This window comes from Hermetia illucens, chromosome 3 (genome assembly GCF_905115235.1).
Source record: "Hermetia illucens chromosome 3, iHerIll2.2.curated.20191125, whole genome shotgun sequence".
In the NCBI taxonomy this organism is placed as follows: Eukaryota; Metazoa; Arthropoda; class Insecta; order Diptera; family Stratiomyidae; genus Hermetia; species Hermetia illucens.
The window spans coordinates 179,247,191-179,261,453 of NC_051851.1; the positions used below are offsets into that span (position 1 = coordinate 179,247,191).

Below are 14,263 nucleotides of genomic sequence, written 5' to 3' on the forward strand. Positions count from 1 at the left end.
ATTTGGTGGACGTGTAGCGAAATCCGGTGAATACCCAATGATGGTGTCGTTAAGGGAAAAAACAAACGGAGGTCACATATGTGGAGGAATCCTTATTGCTCCGCGAGCAGTCCTAACCGCGGCCCATTGTGTTAGGCGATGTTTGAAAGAAGCTCCGTCAATATGCGCTCAACAATACTCTGTAATGCTAGGGGATATTAACCGCAACGTCAAGGACTCATCCCCGACCACTCGTCAGATCATTAGATTGCGAACGATAATACTTCATAAGAATTTCACGACTGCTACGCTACAGAATGATATCGCGTACATAGAGTTGATTCACGATGCCAAATTTTCACGAAATGTTGATATTGCCGCATTGGCCCCGCAACGTCCAGACGTTGGTCAACAATGCGTTGTGACAGGATGGGGTGCAACAGAAGAAGGTAAATCATCGATGGTTCTGCTTGTGACACTGGTGCATATAATAAATGACGAGGTTTGCATAAAAAGATTAAAAAAGTTTAGACCCAACCATATGATCTGTGCAGGCGACTTATCCGGTTGTAATGACTCTTGTCAAGGCGATTCCGGAGGCCCGTTGATCTGCGGAGCAAAAGAAATAGCTGGAATTGTGTCCTTTGGAATTGGTTGTGCACTGGAAGAGTACGCCTCTGCTTATACAGATGTACGGGCATACATGGGCTGGATTACAGAACGTTTAGCCAGATCCCAAACTAGTATAAAGTTGCAACCCAAACTATATTTGGTCGTCTGGTTGAGGATGGTTTTAATGCATTTTATTCTATCAGTACTAAACTGGGTTTATAAGCTCTGAAAATTATCGAAGAGTAAGGAATTTATTTTATGTGATATGACATTTTTATCTCAAGGAGGACGATATCAGTGCGTGAATGAAAATGTCCTCCAAAGTAATTGAGAAATTTTGCCCTCAAATGTTCAAATAAATTATTCGAAGTTTACCGATACAAAATTGAAAAGTTAGTTTTTATTGAAAGTTATTTTGTTCAGTGACATTCAGTACACAGAGTCGCTGGGAGACACAAGAATGGTGCAATGTAGATGAAATAGAAGAAAGTCCCGGGCAACGTTTACTACCCAAACAATTCAACAACTGGTCCCTCTCCCTTAAATTTCATAGTCCAATTTCACTTAAACCATTGCAAATAATATTTTTTTATAAACTTGCTCATATTGCACATTATTGAGTGCAGGCGATTGTTCGTCGCTGAAGGGAATAATTTACTTTACACTTCAGCGACAGGGTATGCTGATCTTGACGTGAGCCGGCATGGACTTTAAATTCAAAGCCATGAACTGGGAACGAGACTAGCGAGACCAGGGACCGGCTGATTAGAAGGACAGTTGATGAGCTGAGCGGGCAGTCTGGAATTTTTAATTGAGTCCAGCACAGTGAAATTTGTGTCTTCAGAGCGATAAAAGAACATCGTGAAGTACCAAATCACGAGTTTCTGCTGTAGAAATGGAAAAGAGTTCTCAGTTCGTCGCGTTGCATTTCGGCTTTATGGCTTATTGCCTGTCATTCGTGAACATCAGATGTGATACGAGGGAGGCCCATTGAAGGGAATTGCGTTGGCTGCGACCTGGTGTGTCTATTTTGCTTTTTTTTCTCGTAACGAAGAAAGCTCCGGGCATAGAATTTACCGGAAAGTAAAAGTGCAGATTCGCATAGTTTTCCATGCTCGAGAGTGCGCAGCGGGAATAGTTGCCGCTTCGTCTGCTTATATCTGAATTAAGTTTGCTGTGCTGTTCCGTGGCCAGGACAATCCGCCCATGACTCCGCTCACAACCAGAACAGCCATAAGTACTGCGAACTAGATACTTACGCATTGATCTTAGAAGAAATCACAGTAACGAAAGGACTCACGAGGAACGATTTAGTCATTCTAACACCATGCAACTGAGTTGCTAGCTAAACCCCATCGCGTCCACCAAGATCACACTTTGTCGGACAGTCGTTGAAAATTGTTTTTTTTAACGTGTTTCGTACTGAATCCACATTTTAAGAAATTCGATAAAGAAGCGAAAAAAAAATATTGAAACATCCACCGAGAGGGTAACCGCAACGAATCACATTGAAATATCTAAGTTAAAGATGTGATTTTTATTGGAGTCAACAGAAAAGGCTCTTTTAATAGGAGTATTCTCTCCTCCCTTTATCTCTTCTCGTCCTTAAACCCGTAGCACTCTTTATTTTTCTAAAGGGACATCATTCAATAAAATGGTCTGAGGATGTCAAAGCAGGGCAGGAACCTCAGCGGCCGCGCTTCACAATTCATCTAAGATCGGGAAAACATTGATCGAAGATGCGATCCATCGTACATCCCCCTTTTCGATCGCGACACTCGAGTCCTCAATTTTACCGCTCCACGCGTGCAGACGAGTCGTCTTTTTTTGAATTGCATTTCCAGATTTAGCTGGTGTGTTGTTCATTTCGATAGGTGCGCGCAAATCTCCATGTTTGAGTATTTTTCAGGATCCGGTGCGGTCCCACTGATCGGAAAGGACATGTGAATTTTTGTGAAATGACGCGCGAGGGATCATAGTGCTCAAATGACCCCCTCATATCCTCATACTTGGTGATCCTAGATGTTGAAAGGCAGGGATCTGCAGGTGTGGGTTATTTTAACTTTCGGTGTTTCAACTGAATCGAAAGAGTCTAAAGGTTTCCCTGGAGAACCACCGTACTTTTCTCGGGAAAATTGAAATCCATTTTTGAAGGGATGAACAATAATAGACTTTGACTGAACTAAAGCAAATTGCAACATCCTCAGTAGGGTTTTCCACAATGGATCTGCGCGCAGCAAATAAAACAAATATTGACAAATTACAGGTGATCTGAGGATTTATATCGACGGAGGAGACAGAGACTAAATTTCACCTATTCGAACTCTTTTTCAAAACCTCCAACAAAAGAAGTAGGAGTCGGAAGAGATGAAGATGTGAACGGAACTGATGTGGTGTCAGTTTGTGAGATTAACTTTTTCCTGATGGAACATCGGAAACTGGAGAAGAATTTTAGTTGAAGAATGACTTGCTTAAGATGCAAGAAGCGGAAAGAAAGGAGAACTGAGGATGTGACTGGAACTGGCTTGTTTCCAGTTCTATGCTTAGATCGGTGATAATTAGACACTGCAAACCAGCTCTTAGTCCTGCTTTGCGCAAAAAGGGGAGGCTACTTCAGGATGAGGACCTAGACACTCTCGACAAATATAACAATTCTCAGAGATATCGAAGCTTGGTGATCCAATGGAACCCATCCTGACCACTACATACTTTTCTAACCATTTGCCACCACATATATAGCATTGGCTATGTCAAAAAATATAAATGCTGGTTGAGTTAGCTAGTAGTATGCCAAAACCTTTTCCTTACTATTAAGTTGCAGGTTGCGTCCGGATGTTGTCACATGGAAGATCGCGGTTCAAATCTCACTGGTGCTACTGTGACTGGTATCGTGGTTGGGTGTCAGATACCAACTATGAATGAGTACCTGAGTCTGAGAAATCACGGTTTAGAATGAGGTGTTATAACAGACTTCAAGGCCCATATCCAATTAGATTGTTACGCCAATGGTAAGAAAATTGTCAAACTTTTTTGTCTTACAAAGTTGATAGCAAGAGAAGCCCCTAATAATTCTTTTTCGCACTTAATCTATGCTTCTCTAGGTGTTTTCTGGTAATCAATAAATGAATTCGCCTAAAGTTCGTGCTAAACAGAAGTGAAATAATCGGCCTACCAATTGATAATTCAGAGATGTTAAGGTCGATTAGGGTATTGCGGGTGTCTGACTGTCTTTTTTGGTTCAACCAGCATTACTTGGAATTCACTTCTACGACTATTACCAAAGATTGGATGCAAAGAAAACAGATTAACAATAAATTCCTAATTCCTAAGCGACCAGGCATTCCCTTAGCGATAAATAAGGCAGACCAGTTTTTCGATGAAACGCAGAACTACAAAGATGGTATCTGAACGTCGTTTGCAAAGCAATTTAAAATAGGATCAAGGACAGGAACGACGTTTCGAGGTATAACTCGTTTATGATTATAACAACGAACTGGAAAGCTAAAAAGAGGCTGCATGACTTTAAGGGTTCTGTAACCCTTTCAATACGAAAGCATTGCAAAAGGAGCAGGAACCCTACAAGAACGGTGTTTCAAGGTTGAGGTCATAACTTTGAAAGACGAGTAAGCGATTTAGGTCTTTGTTGATACTGAAAGGGCTTTTGACTGTGCGCCTTTCCAGAAACTGTGTGATATGGCTAGAGAGCATGGTGTTGATGATATTTACAAAAAAGAGGACACCAAAAGATCTTTTACTTCAAAAGATGGGGAAATAACTTTGAACTTACTACAGCAGTGAGGTAATTGAGAGTTATCCTAAATAAAAAGCGTCTTTGAAGCCAACATGTGAAATCCAAAGATGATTCTATGCATTCACTTGCTGGCGGGTCATTGATTACATGTTTGTGGGGAGTTCTTAAAAGCTGAACTCATATTTCAATTTCGCTGTGTCAACATCGATCCGGAAAAGTGCAATTAGAAAGTTCAGGATTTGCATCAACAAGGAAAAAGCATCACTTCCATTAATCGGCAGCTTAGTGTTTCGAGAAAGGCGGTCCTTTTGTGGGCCAAGCGAAACCCAGGACACTTTGAAGAACGAAAAAAAAGTGGGAAGTCACAAATGTTCCAAACGGGCGATAAAAAAAAAATAAGGATGCTGGTCAAGGATAAAGTTCGAATCGGGGCAAAGACCATGACAAAAATTCTCAACCAATCACCAGAATTCTAGCTTCATAGAAAAAAAGCCTACAGAGCAGCTGTCAAAGATTACATCAGACGCCGCCCCTGGGGAAAACATGCGTATGTAAGGACGACGAAGCCGCTTCTAATCGAAAAGAACACTGAAGACAGTAAAAGCCTTTGTAAGAGGTTTCCTGGACCTTCACCCTAAAAAATACAAGGAGCAAGAAACAACGAGTTCGCATACTTTTGACAGACGAATTCCCTATCAAACTTTTGCCAAAATCAAATCAGCAAAACATGCAATTGAAAAAACGGATTCGAAGACGATATAGCCAATTCAATGACCTATGATGGCCGGAGGGACAGGTTTATATGGAAAATCCGAGCTTATCATCATTGTTGAGAACTGTACGGTTAATAGCGAGTACTATCGCGATAGCAACATCCAAAAGGAATGTCTCCCATTCTTAGGTAAGATGGGGCTCGCTGTCACACCGCGAAAGCGAAACAGTCCTTCTCAATGATTTGAACGGATTGGCCAGGCAACTCGCCCGTCTTAATTCCATCGGAAATTTATAGGTAATGTCAAAGGAAGCGATGTTCAAGGAATCTAAGCCAGCCATCCGTCAATCGCTAACTGAACGTGGTCCAAGTGAGTGGGACCAAATCGGTAACCAACAAGAGGCATATACTTAGGATATAAATGTTTCACTTCATTAATGAAAATCGAGTTACCTAGTCATCGTAGCACACGCTTTTCAGAAAGTGCTTTACAGTGTTAGTTTGCAGAAACAATAAATACGACCTCGCGGTTATATGGGTGAAAATGTTGTATTGTCCACGCTTGGTCTGGTGGTCCAAAGTGATGGAAAATGACCGAAAGGACGACTAACACAGCGGTGCTCATTCCACAGACAACGATTTTGAAATCTCTTTACTCCACCCTTAGCTTACGGCCAAGAGAAGTGACGTAGCAAATCAAAGTGTGGCGTCCCCCGTACCGAATGTGACAAAGTCTAAAAAAGACACAGCTCAAAATTAACTGCATAGTTGCTTTCATAAGTCACACCATTATAAGAAATTCAGTCAATAAAATATCACCTGAGATGTCAAATATATGAGAAACTCAAGGCACCAATCATTCAGCCCAGGCCTGTTCGCGCTCTCAGACCATGAAAAATGACCACCTGATAGGTTTCTCATCGGAAATATGATTGCCGCCCGGACTAACTTGAGTGTGAAAGGTTAATTAAAAGAAAAGCCATCAGAAAGATATAGACACTGGGAGTCTACTCGTACTCGTTTTGGACAAGATACCATTTATCCTTTGTTCCTTCCTTTTTAGCCATCGTCCCGTTCCTATATTTCAAATAATCCATAAATTTCAACCAAAATAGATAACTACCAGCTGGGACTTCCAAATTGTTTCCGTATTGAAATGATAGGATCAGCCATGTATTTAATGACAACCAGCTTCAATACCCGTTTCGTTGACATCAATTAAGCTAATGTGAATTCGGTGTTCCTGACATAAAGGTAAATGTTTAATGCCACCGTGTAACAGAAATTACACCCTTTCGACAGTCACCCCAGCTCCTGAATAAAAAACAACAAATCCGTGTAGCAAAACTGCCAATCACCTCCGTACAGTAGAATTAGTTTCGAAAACGTCATCTGTTTAGATTCGCCAATGTATAACGAATAAATCCGGCCCCCTATAATACATCCAGCATTTTTGAAGGATCCTTCTATTCTGCGAAATGTTTGTTAACCGCACAGGACTTTGATCAGTTGCACGAAATTCCACTGCGAGTGATTAAATATCAAGTACGTCTGCTACGTAAAGTCCTGGAAATGCTGAAGCTTCGTTCTATCACTCAACTAAGATACTCAAGTATGCAAACATAGATTTAAACGAGTCCCTTCGATATATTTGGTATGGGGCGAGAACTTTCGCATACGAAGGATGACGGGAAATTTCCGCGGCCATGTGGGATATAAGCCAGAGAATCAATCGGCCCAGACTGAAAGACATTGGAGACCCAGAGTGGACAAAATACTTGCATCACTGAGCTAAAATGCCGCTACCCAACGCTTTGGAGTCCTTGCTTAAAATCTCGTCCCATTCGCCCAGCCGATCCGATTAGGAAGCTCAGCTAATGGAAGCCGCAAAATGAACTGTTTCCGTTAAATGCGTCTACCCCTTGTTAGATTTCGCAGTGTTGTATGATGCATTAAGGACGATAACGGAGCAGTGTTTTCCACTGATAAACGGTTCACTTTCACCACATTCAGTGATCCGTGTTTCCGTAGGACGTCGGGGACGACAACAACACTTCTTGCCGATGAGAAATGCAATTTCGACTCCTTGCCAGGATACTTTGACTTCTCGTAGACGAGTGGGAAGGGTTAATTGCTTTTATAGCTGATGAATTACACATGAGAGCGATTTCATTAGCGTAACGACCACTAAGCTGTGTGTATGTGCGTCGAAAGTAAACAGATAAACAGTTCACTAAACAATATTGAAATGATTAGGCTGTTGGCATGCTACACGTGTATTGTATTTTGGGATCCAATTTCAACGAGGAAACAGGATTCCCTGAAAGTCTGAATTTTCTTTGATGTGGGATTCATTGTTTACTTACTTCTGAAAGATTTACCAAAATCCGTCCCAGTCAAAGACATAAACAATAGGCAGAATTTATAGAACCCGTGTTCATGACGGGTAGAGAATCCTTTATTGAGCAGGGACTAAAGTCGGGAATATAATGATGGTTCGGGAGTGGTATGGAAAAATGTGAGAAGGTAGACCAACCTTTATTTTGTTGACATCATTTGGAGGAATGTCCTACGTTAGTGTTAGGAGGTTAGGTCAGGTCGCGCAGGACTTCAAACGTTACATTCAATTTGGTTGGCCTCGTCCCTCGATAAGTAAAAGGCGAATGACTTGGGCGCAGTAGGCTACTCAGCAAGTCCCCTGCACGTCACTTATTCAAACCGACATGTGGATTTAAAAAGACTCGCCCAGTGAATGGTGGTCATGTTTTAATAATCATTCGCAAAATTCAAAATGTCATGTTTTATTTGATTATTCTTCTCGGAGGTAAGGTGACAGGTATTGTACCGGAATTGGCTAATCCTCATTTTCCCGCAGTGTTCCCCAATCTATTCTGCAATGTACACACAAAGAAACAAATTCGAATTTACGGTGGCCGTGACGCTAAATTGGGCGAATTTCCAATGATGGTTGAACTGCGTGACCATATCCATAACAGACATCACTGCGGAGGATTTCTTATTCACGATCGGTACGTTTTGACTGCTGCTCACTGTTTGGTTTGCGAGGACTCTGAGCCTTGCTTCGATAAACTAGAGATCATGGTTGGAGACACAACTCGAAATCGTTTCTTGTGGCTTCCATGGTCACAGCCACCGCCCACTCGGCAAATAATTCCAATACGCCGGGTTAGCGTCCATGAACACTTCAGCATAGCCTATACAAGCAACGATATCGCTCTTATAGAGTTGGAGAAGCCTGTCAAAAAGTCAAAGTACGTAGACCCAACTGTCATTGCAAAAACCGATCCAAAATTGTATGTATATTGCCAAGTTGTTGGGTGGGGCCGAACTGAATTTTCAAATGGTGCTTCTTCGAAGAAACTTATGACGGCTGTAGTTCAAATCCAGAATTCTAGTTTGTGCAAAATGACACTTGCAGGTTTCATCGGAGGGCAAATGATATGTGCTGGAGATTTGCAAGGACGTAATGATTCTTGTTTTGGAGATTCCGGAGGTCCTTTAATATGCGATAAGGTAGTGGTTGGAATTGTTTCGTATGGGTATAATTGCGCAATGCCAAATTACGCTGCTGCGTACACAGATGTATCTTACTATCAAGGATGGGTTCGGGCCAAATTGAAGAAATTGATTGCCAATGCAACCATCGAAAGTAAAAGATTAAAGTTGTTTAGTTCAATGCTGTACTATTTAATTGGGATGATAATTTTATATTTTTAAATCTTCAACGATTCAATAAAGAAGCAGCAAACAATAGGTGCTCTATGTAACTACAATTAGAATGCTCCAATTCAGGCCTGAATTGACATTGGATAATCCTGCATTCAATTATTTAATAAGCCAAGCCGGGAACGGCACCCATAGCGTATACGCATTGAATATATTCGACTAGTCACCTCAATGTGACACTTACATTTTATGTTTTAGGTTGCAGAAGCGGGCAACTTTGGCCTATTATAACTTCATTAGTAATGCTAGGATTTCGACCAAACTTTCCACGATTATGCTCGGTGCCATGGTCTATACTGTTGGTTATGTGTCCACCCAATCTCCGAGAACTAGAGTAATAGATTGATTTCAAATTTCTTAGAGCAGATATCGTTCTGGAGGATACTTTAAGGTACCCCAGGTACAACCCACCATCCTCCTATTTGACGACTATTTACACTGGCACACTTTGCACTAAATTACATGTCAATAGGTGCAACCGTTTCCGCCTGGAAATTACAGGAACGGTTTGAACATCCAGCAAATGAGACAAGTAAATTTTCAAAATATGAAACCAAAGAACAGAAGTAAACCTGTCACAGATTATTGGAAAGATTCAGAAAGCATGGGACGCCCCCATACCACGTCCATGCTTAATTCACATAAATGCTTATTTTCTGATGGGGCTTAGAAATCGAAGGATATCGCAAAGCCAAGTGATGCAACCAATGTAGCAGGAACCAACCTGAATCTGAGGGGTTGCACAACTAATACAAAACTGTCATTACAAATAAAACTAAAACAGCCATTACAAAAAGTAAAACTGAACAGACGCGATGCAATGAAGGGGACTCTAATCCATGAAGTTCCTACCATAACCACGGAAGAGATCTCCAGGCTGCGAAGAAGATTAGTGAAAATAAAGACCCAAGCCTACACGACATCCCACATAAAGCTCTGCTAGTAGCCATCTAAATGGTACCAAATTCGTTCCTTGAAGTATTTAGGACATGCTTCAAAGAATAAGTTTGCCCGGAGAGTGGAAGCATCAGAAGCTATTCCTATTCCTAAGTCAAATAATCCTCTGAGCGATCTTTTGTCCGATAGATATATATGCCAGTTAAACAGCATCGCAGCAATGTTCAAACACGTTAGCTACAACAAGCTTATGCCGATTCCAGAAGAGGATGGTGGTATCTTAAATACACAGCTTGGATTTTGAAAGGCAGGATCTTCTTGCAATGCGATCCGTACGGTAAGGAAAATTACACAGAAAGCAAAGAAGACCAACAAATCTTGCATGTTGGTTATTCTCAACGTAACCTATATGATGAGGACACCACAACGATCAAATTGGTCATAAAAAGCTAATAGAGCTGGAGTGCTCCGCTTATTTTTCTTATGACGTAGACAAACTTCCCAGTAGAACATTCATCTAAGCTAACTAACCAATATGCCAAAAGTAAAGGCACGAAAATAACGGCAGGATGTGATATTAACGACCACCATGTATGCTAGGGAAGTTCCGACATCAATGCGACAGGACCGAGGCTACTAGAATATCTGGTATGAACCGAATTGCAGATCCTCAATTTGGGTAATAAACCCACTTTCTTCAATGTGGTCATTCAAATCCGTTCTGACAGTCGGGTAGCATTATTAAGACTAAACAGCAATGACATATCAAGCCAGTTGGTATCAAGGTGTCATCAGGTGCTACTGAAACTTTGCCGACTGAACGGAACATTCTTGATGTGAGCGCTGGTAATGAGGAAGCTGACAAACTCGCTCGCTAAAGTTCTGGATCCACAATGGTGGGGCCAGAGCCAGCTTTTGGCATCCGGCGATCGACTGTCAAGTCTATTCTGAAGGGGGGAAATTGCAAAGATTCACGCAGCCGAATGGAGAAATTTGAACTTTTACCGGCAGGTGAAAATTGTTGTGAAGGAATCCGGTGCCACTAGAGCGGCATTTTTGTTGTCCCTTAAGAAGTAGAACATGAAAATCCTAGTAGGGCTTTTAACGGAACACTGCTCCTTAAACTACCACATGAAAAAAATCGGAGTGGTTGTCTCGGCCATATGTAGCCAATATGAGGAGGGAGAAGAGACGGCCCAGCGCTTTGTATGCAGCTGCTAGGCCTTTTCAGACCTCAGATGAAGACAGCTTGGTAAGGTTTTCTCCACCGAAGAGACTCTAGAAAGTGTTCTCAGATTAGCGAAAGCCTGCTAACGCCGTAGGTGAGAGGCCGATGAACAGATTGTCTTTAGAGATACTACAACAAAGGTCTGTGGTGTGGAGCTGCGGCTCCCCCCACTAAACTCAATTAACTCTCGACATAGAAAATGCCTTTAATTCTACAAGATTGAACAAAGTAATTGAGGCTTCAGTCAAATTAGGCACTCCCAATATCTGATGTATATTATTTTTGAATTCCCCTGGCTAGGTGGTTGCGCTACAATTGGGACGATGGACCTAAAACGTACCGGACAATCTGAGGAGTTCCAGAAGAATCGGGCGTTGGTCAGCCCCGGGGTCTAGTAATGTATAACGACATTCTGACCTTACAGGTCTCTACAGGAGTGATCTTTATTTACTTCGCAGATAATATTGCAGGAACCTTTTTGGCGCAAGACACCAAGGATATTGAAATCCTTAAAAACAGAGCAATTCAGCAAATTGGATCCAAGCTGGTTTTGATTACGAAGCCAGGAGAGAAACCTTCCATAAAGATCGAGAGGAGCTGACAATATACTTCCAGCTGGCATCCAAATATCTAGCAGTCCTGATTGACCAAACTAAACGTCAAGCAAAATTTTGAGAATTGAGCAACAAAAGCTTCTAGAGTAAGTACATTGCAGCCGAGAATATCGGCTAATAAAGGTTTTCCAAGGTAAAACCGTCGGCTCGTTATCTCAAAGGTTCCTAACTAGATATTGCTCTATACAGCTTCGGTCTGGATTTTGCCGTTCTTACAAAAAAAAAGCCGGAAACCCGGAAGCTGGACGCTTCAGGTATGACGTGTGCCTAGCGTTAAATATCGGATGAAGCAGCATACGTGATAGTAGGTCGCATTGATATCTCGGCAAACGAGTGTTACTCTATGATTCAGCGTATGCACTTGGTGAGTCGCTGAGCTTGCCGACGGACATTAGTTCGGACTTTTTCTCATTTGGAGTGGTAGATACACCTAACGGTGCTCCGACTTAACACAATTCCTAAGCGGACAGGGAGGACATCTACAAATATTTGGAAGAGTATGTTGTTAGCATAGGTTGAAGTAGGTTCAAATTGCAGAAATTACGTCCTGCAAAATAGGCTTTGTTTCCTCAAAATGGGATGGGGATATTCACAGTTTTAGTTACGTTACTAACCGGTTTTTAGTTAGTTTCGTTGCTAACAAGTATTGCTAAAGGTGACACCGAAATTACACCACAATTTTCGAAAGGATTTCCAGCAGGCACTACCATGTGCCTGAATACTTTTTGTTTTTAACTCCACTAGTTTAGAGATCTCAGAGACCACTTTTCGAGAACAGGCTGTTACGTTGAACATTTCAAATGGTCCTTCTTTTATGCTGTCAAAATTCAATAGAAATCGATGAAGAGTAAGGCCAAACAAATGTTCACACTCTCCCATTGTAATGAGGAAACTGAACTAGCCTCTTCTTCCTCGTCGATTAAGCTTTGGAGAGAGAATCTCCTGACACATATTGGACATACGACCATATCTAGCATTCAGAACCATGACCCCTCTTTACAAGCCTGATGTTCTCCAAGGCATTAGGAAATAGAATACCACTTATAAGAGTCGTAACCTTGCTTACATATCCTATAGGTCATGGGGTAATTACCGGAATGACCTATGCCAAGGGCAAGAGGAGTTCAAGATAAAACAATGGATAAGAACATTGCACTGTGTTTGGAGAAGTAATATTTTGTAAACAACGATAATTCATTGAACTTTAAACCGATTTTGTTTGCTTTGTACAGGAAAACTTCAAGATGTTATACAAATATAGCTCAGTTCGATACAATTTGCGCAAACACTCTAGGCAGTTTGTAATAGGATATCCAAAACAGAATTATACAAGATAAAAGTTCTTCAAAGAACAAAGAGGCAGCAACCATATGTATTCTTCGAACTGACTTAGTCAAGCAAAATATTGAATACGGATAGTCCCGAAAATAGATTACTTCATGGAACGAAGCGATGTTTTCTTCGGTTTTCAAAGGAGTGGTTCCAACCATTCCGCTAGTAGAACCCCTTGAAAATTTCGATACTGAAAACTCATTTGTCTGTATTCCTCTCTCTAGAATCAAGCGATGATACAGATGCTCGTATACAATTTTCTGAGTTCTACAAACGCACTCTTCTCTCCCATAACTGACTCCCCCGATGTAAGCCCTCACAAGACGATTACGAAAGAAATCAGTCAAAAGTAAGGAAAGCAACATTTTTCCTATTTTCAGTTTTTTCTTGCTCGAACAAACATATACGTTTCATGCAATAAAATCAACCAAAACAGTCAGTCAGGAGCCGTCTAACTCCTTTAAGGGATTTCGATACACCACCCGCCAACTACTGATTCCAGTTGGGTCTACTGAAATTGAATGAGCCAAGTTCGGGGGTTGACGCTTTCTGAAGCTGTTCATACATACCAAGATAAATATCCACATGAAGGCTTCAAGCCTGAACTGAAAATGTGAAAAGTACTCGCTTAAGCAATCAGCTCATAACCACGTCTCACTTTCTTCGCCCGACTCAAGGCGATTCCACAAAAAAAAAGGTTCAATGGGGGTTTTTATAGGGTCTTATACATATTCCGTACAACTCGCAGCGTGATGTAGTGTTGAGCATAAGAAACATGACATACAAGAGATTTATGTGATTGAATGGAATTTTCGAAAACGACATGTCCTTAAGAACAAGGCAACAACGACTACGGACTGGCTGAAGGAGCTTGCACCTTTATAAATATACATAAGCACACCGAAGCAGGCACCTTGCTACGGCTGGAGAAAAGAAAGTGAAGGACTTTTCAGAGTTCCAAGTTATTTCAGCGTATGGTTCAATGGATTTTCCGGGGCTTGATAAAAAGGGAATTGCTGGTCGATTTATCACATACGAGGAGCATTATGCTTCTCTTGCAGCGCCCTTTTTCCTTTTCTGATTTGCCGATTTGTTGTCAGACACTTGAGGATTTCTTTAGAGTAGCAAACGATTTGTTGATTTTAATGAGACCAGTTGATCGCCCAAGCAGCCGTGGCGATTAATCTCCACATCCACCCTTTATCGGCTTTTTCTGACCTACCCCCAGGAAGCTATAAGAGGGATGAAATCGATACTAAAAATGCGCTATAAAAACGACTGTTGGTTGATATTCACTTGATTTAGGTCACAGTAATTTCGCCGCGACAATGAGATTGCCTCTGGATTCTTCGCAAGTTGTTCCACTAATCAGGCAATTTAAAACTTTGCCA

At 41.4% G+C, this 14,263-nt stretch overlaps 3 protein-coding genes across 18 annotated transcripts in view; 2 read left to right on the plus strand and 1 right to left on the minus strand.

The window, feature by feature from the left end:
• The window catches only part of LOC119652655 (tyrosine-protein phosphatase Lar), a 994,202-nt gene that overhangs the window by 513,936 nt on the left and 466,003 nt on the right, over positions 1-14,263 (minus strand). The window lies entirely within an intron of this gene.
• Positions 34-735, plus strand: LOC119652657 (trypsin-like). The gene is made up of 2 exons (XM_038056927.1): positions 34-481; positions 534-735. Exons 1-2 carry the CDS (start codon positions 38-40, stop codon positions 585-587), a joined length of 498 nt encoding a protein of 165 aa, XP_037912855.1. The 5' UTR covers positions 34-37; the 3' UTR covers positions 588-735.
• Positions 7,721-8,828, plus strand: LOC119652656 (trypsin-2-like). Of its 2 annotated transcripts, XM_038056926.1 has the most exons (3): positions 7,721-7,878; positions 7,930-8,326; positions 8,494-8,680. In XM_038056926.1, exons 1-3 carry the CDS (start codon positions 7,851-7,853, stop codon positions 8,540-8,542), a joined length of 474 nt encoding a protein of 157 aa, XP_037912854.1. In that variant the 5' UTR covers positions 7,721-7,850; the 3' UTR covers positions 8,543-8,680. The 2 variants fall into 2 exon arrangements, with proteins under 2 accessions (XP_037912854.1, XP_037912853.1); XM_038056925.1 differs by having other exon boundaries at positions 7,930-8,828.

What these genes read in the sequence shown, in the direction of transcription:
- LOC119652657 (XM_038056927.1), top strand. Translation starts at nt 38, where the DNA reads ATGATGGTGTCGTTAAGGGAAAAAACAAACGGAGGTCACATATGTGGA. An exon ending in TGCATATAATAAATGACGAG is followed by an intron (nt 482 to 533) that starts GTTTGCATAAAA and finishes TGATCTGTGCAG; the next exon opens with GCGACTTATCCGGTTGTAAT.
- LOC119652656 (XM_038056925.1), top strand. Translation starts at nt 7,851, where the DNA reads ATGTTTTATTTGATTATTCTTCTCGGAG. An exon ending in TTTGATTATTCTTCTCGGAG is followed by an intron (nt 7,879 to 7,929) that starts GTAAGGTGACAG and finishes ATTTTCCCGCAG; the next exon opens with TGTTCCCCAATCTATTCTGC.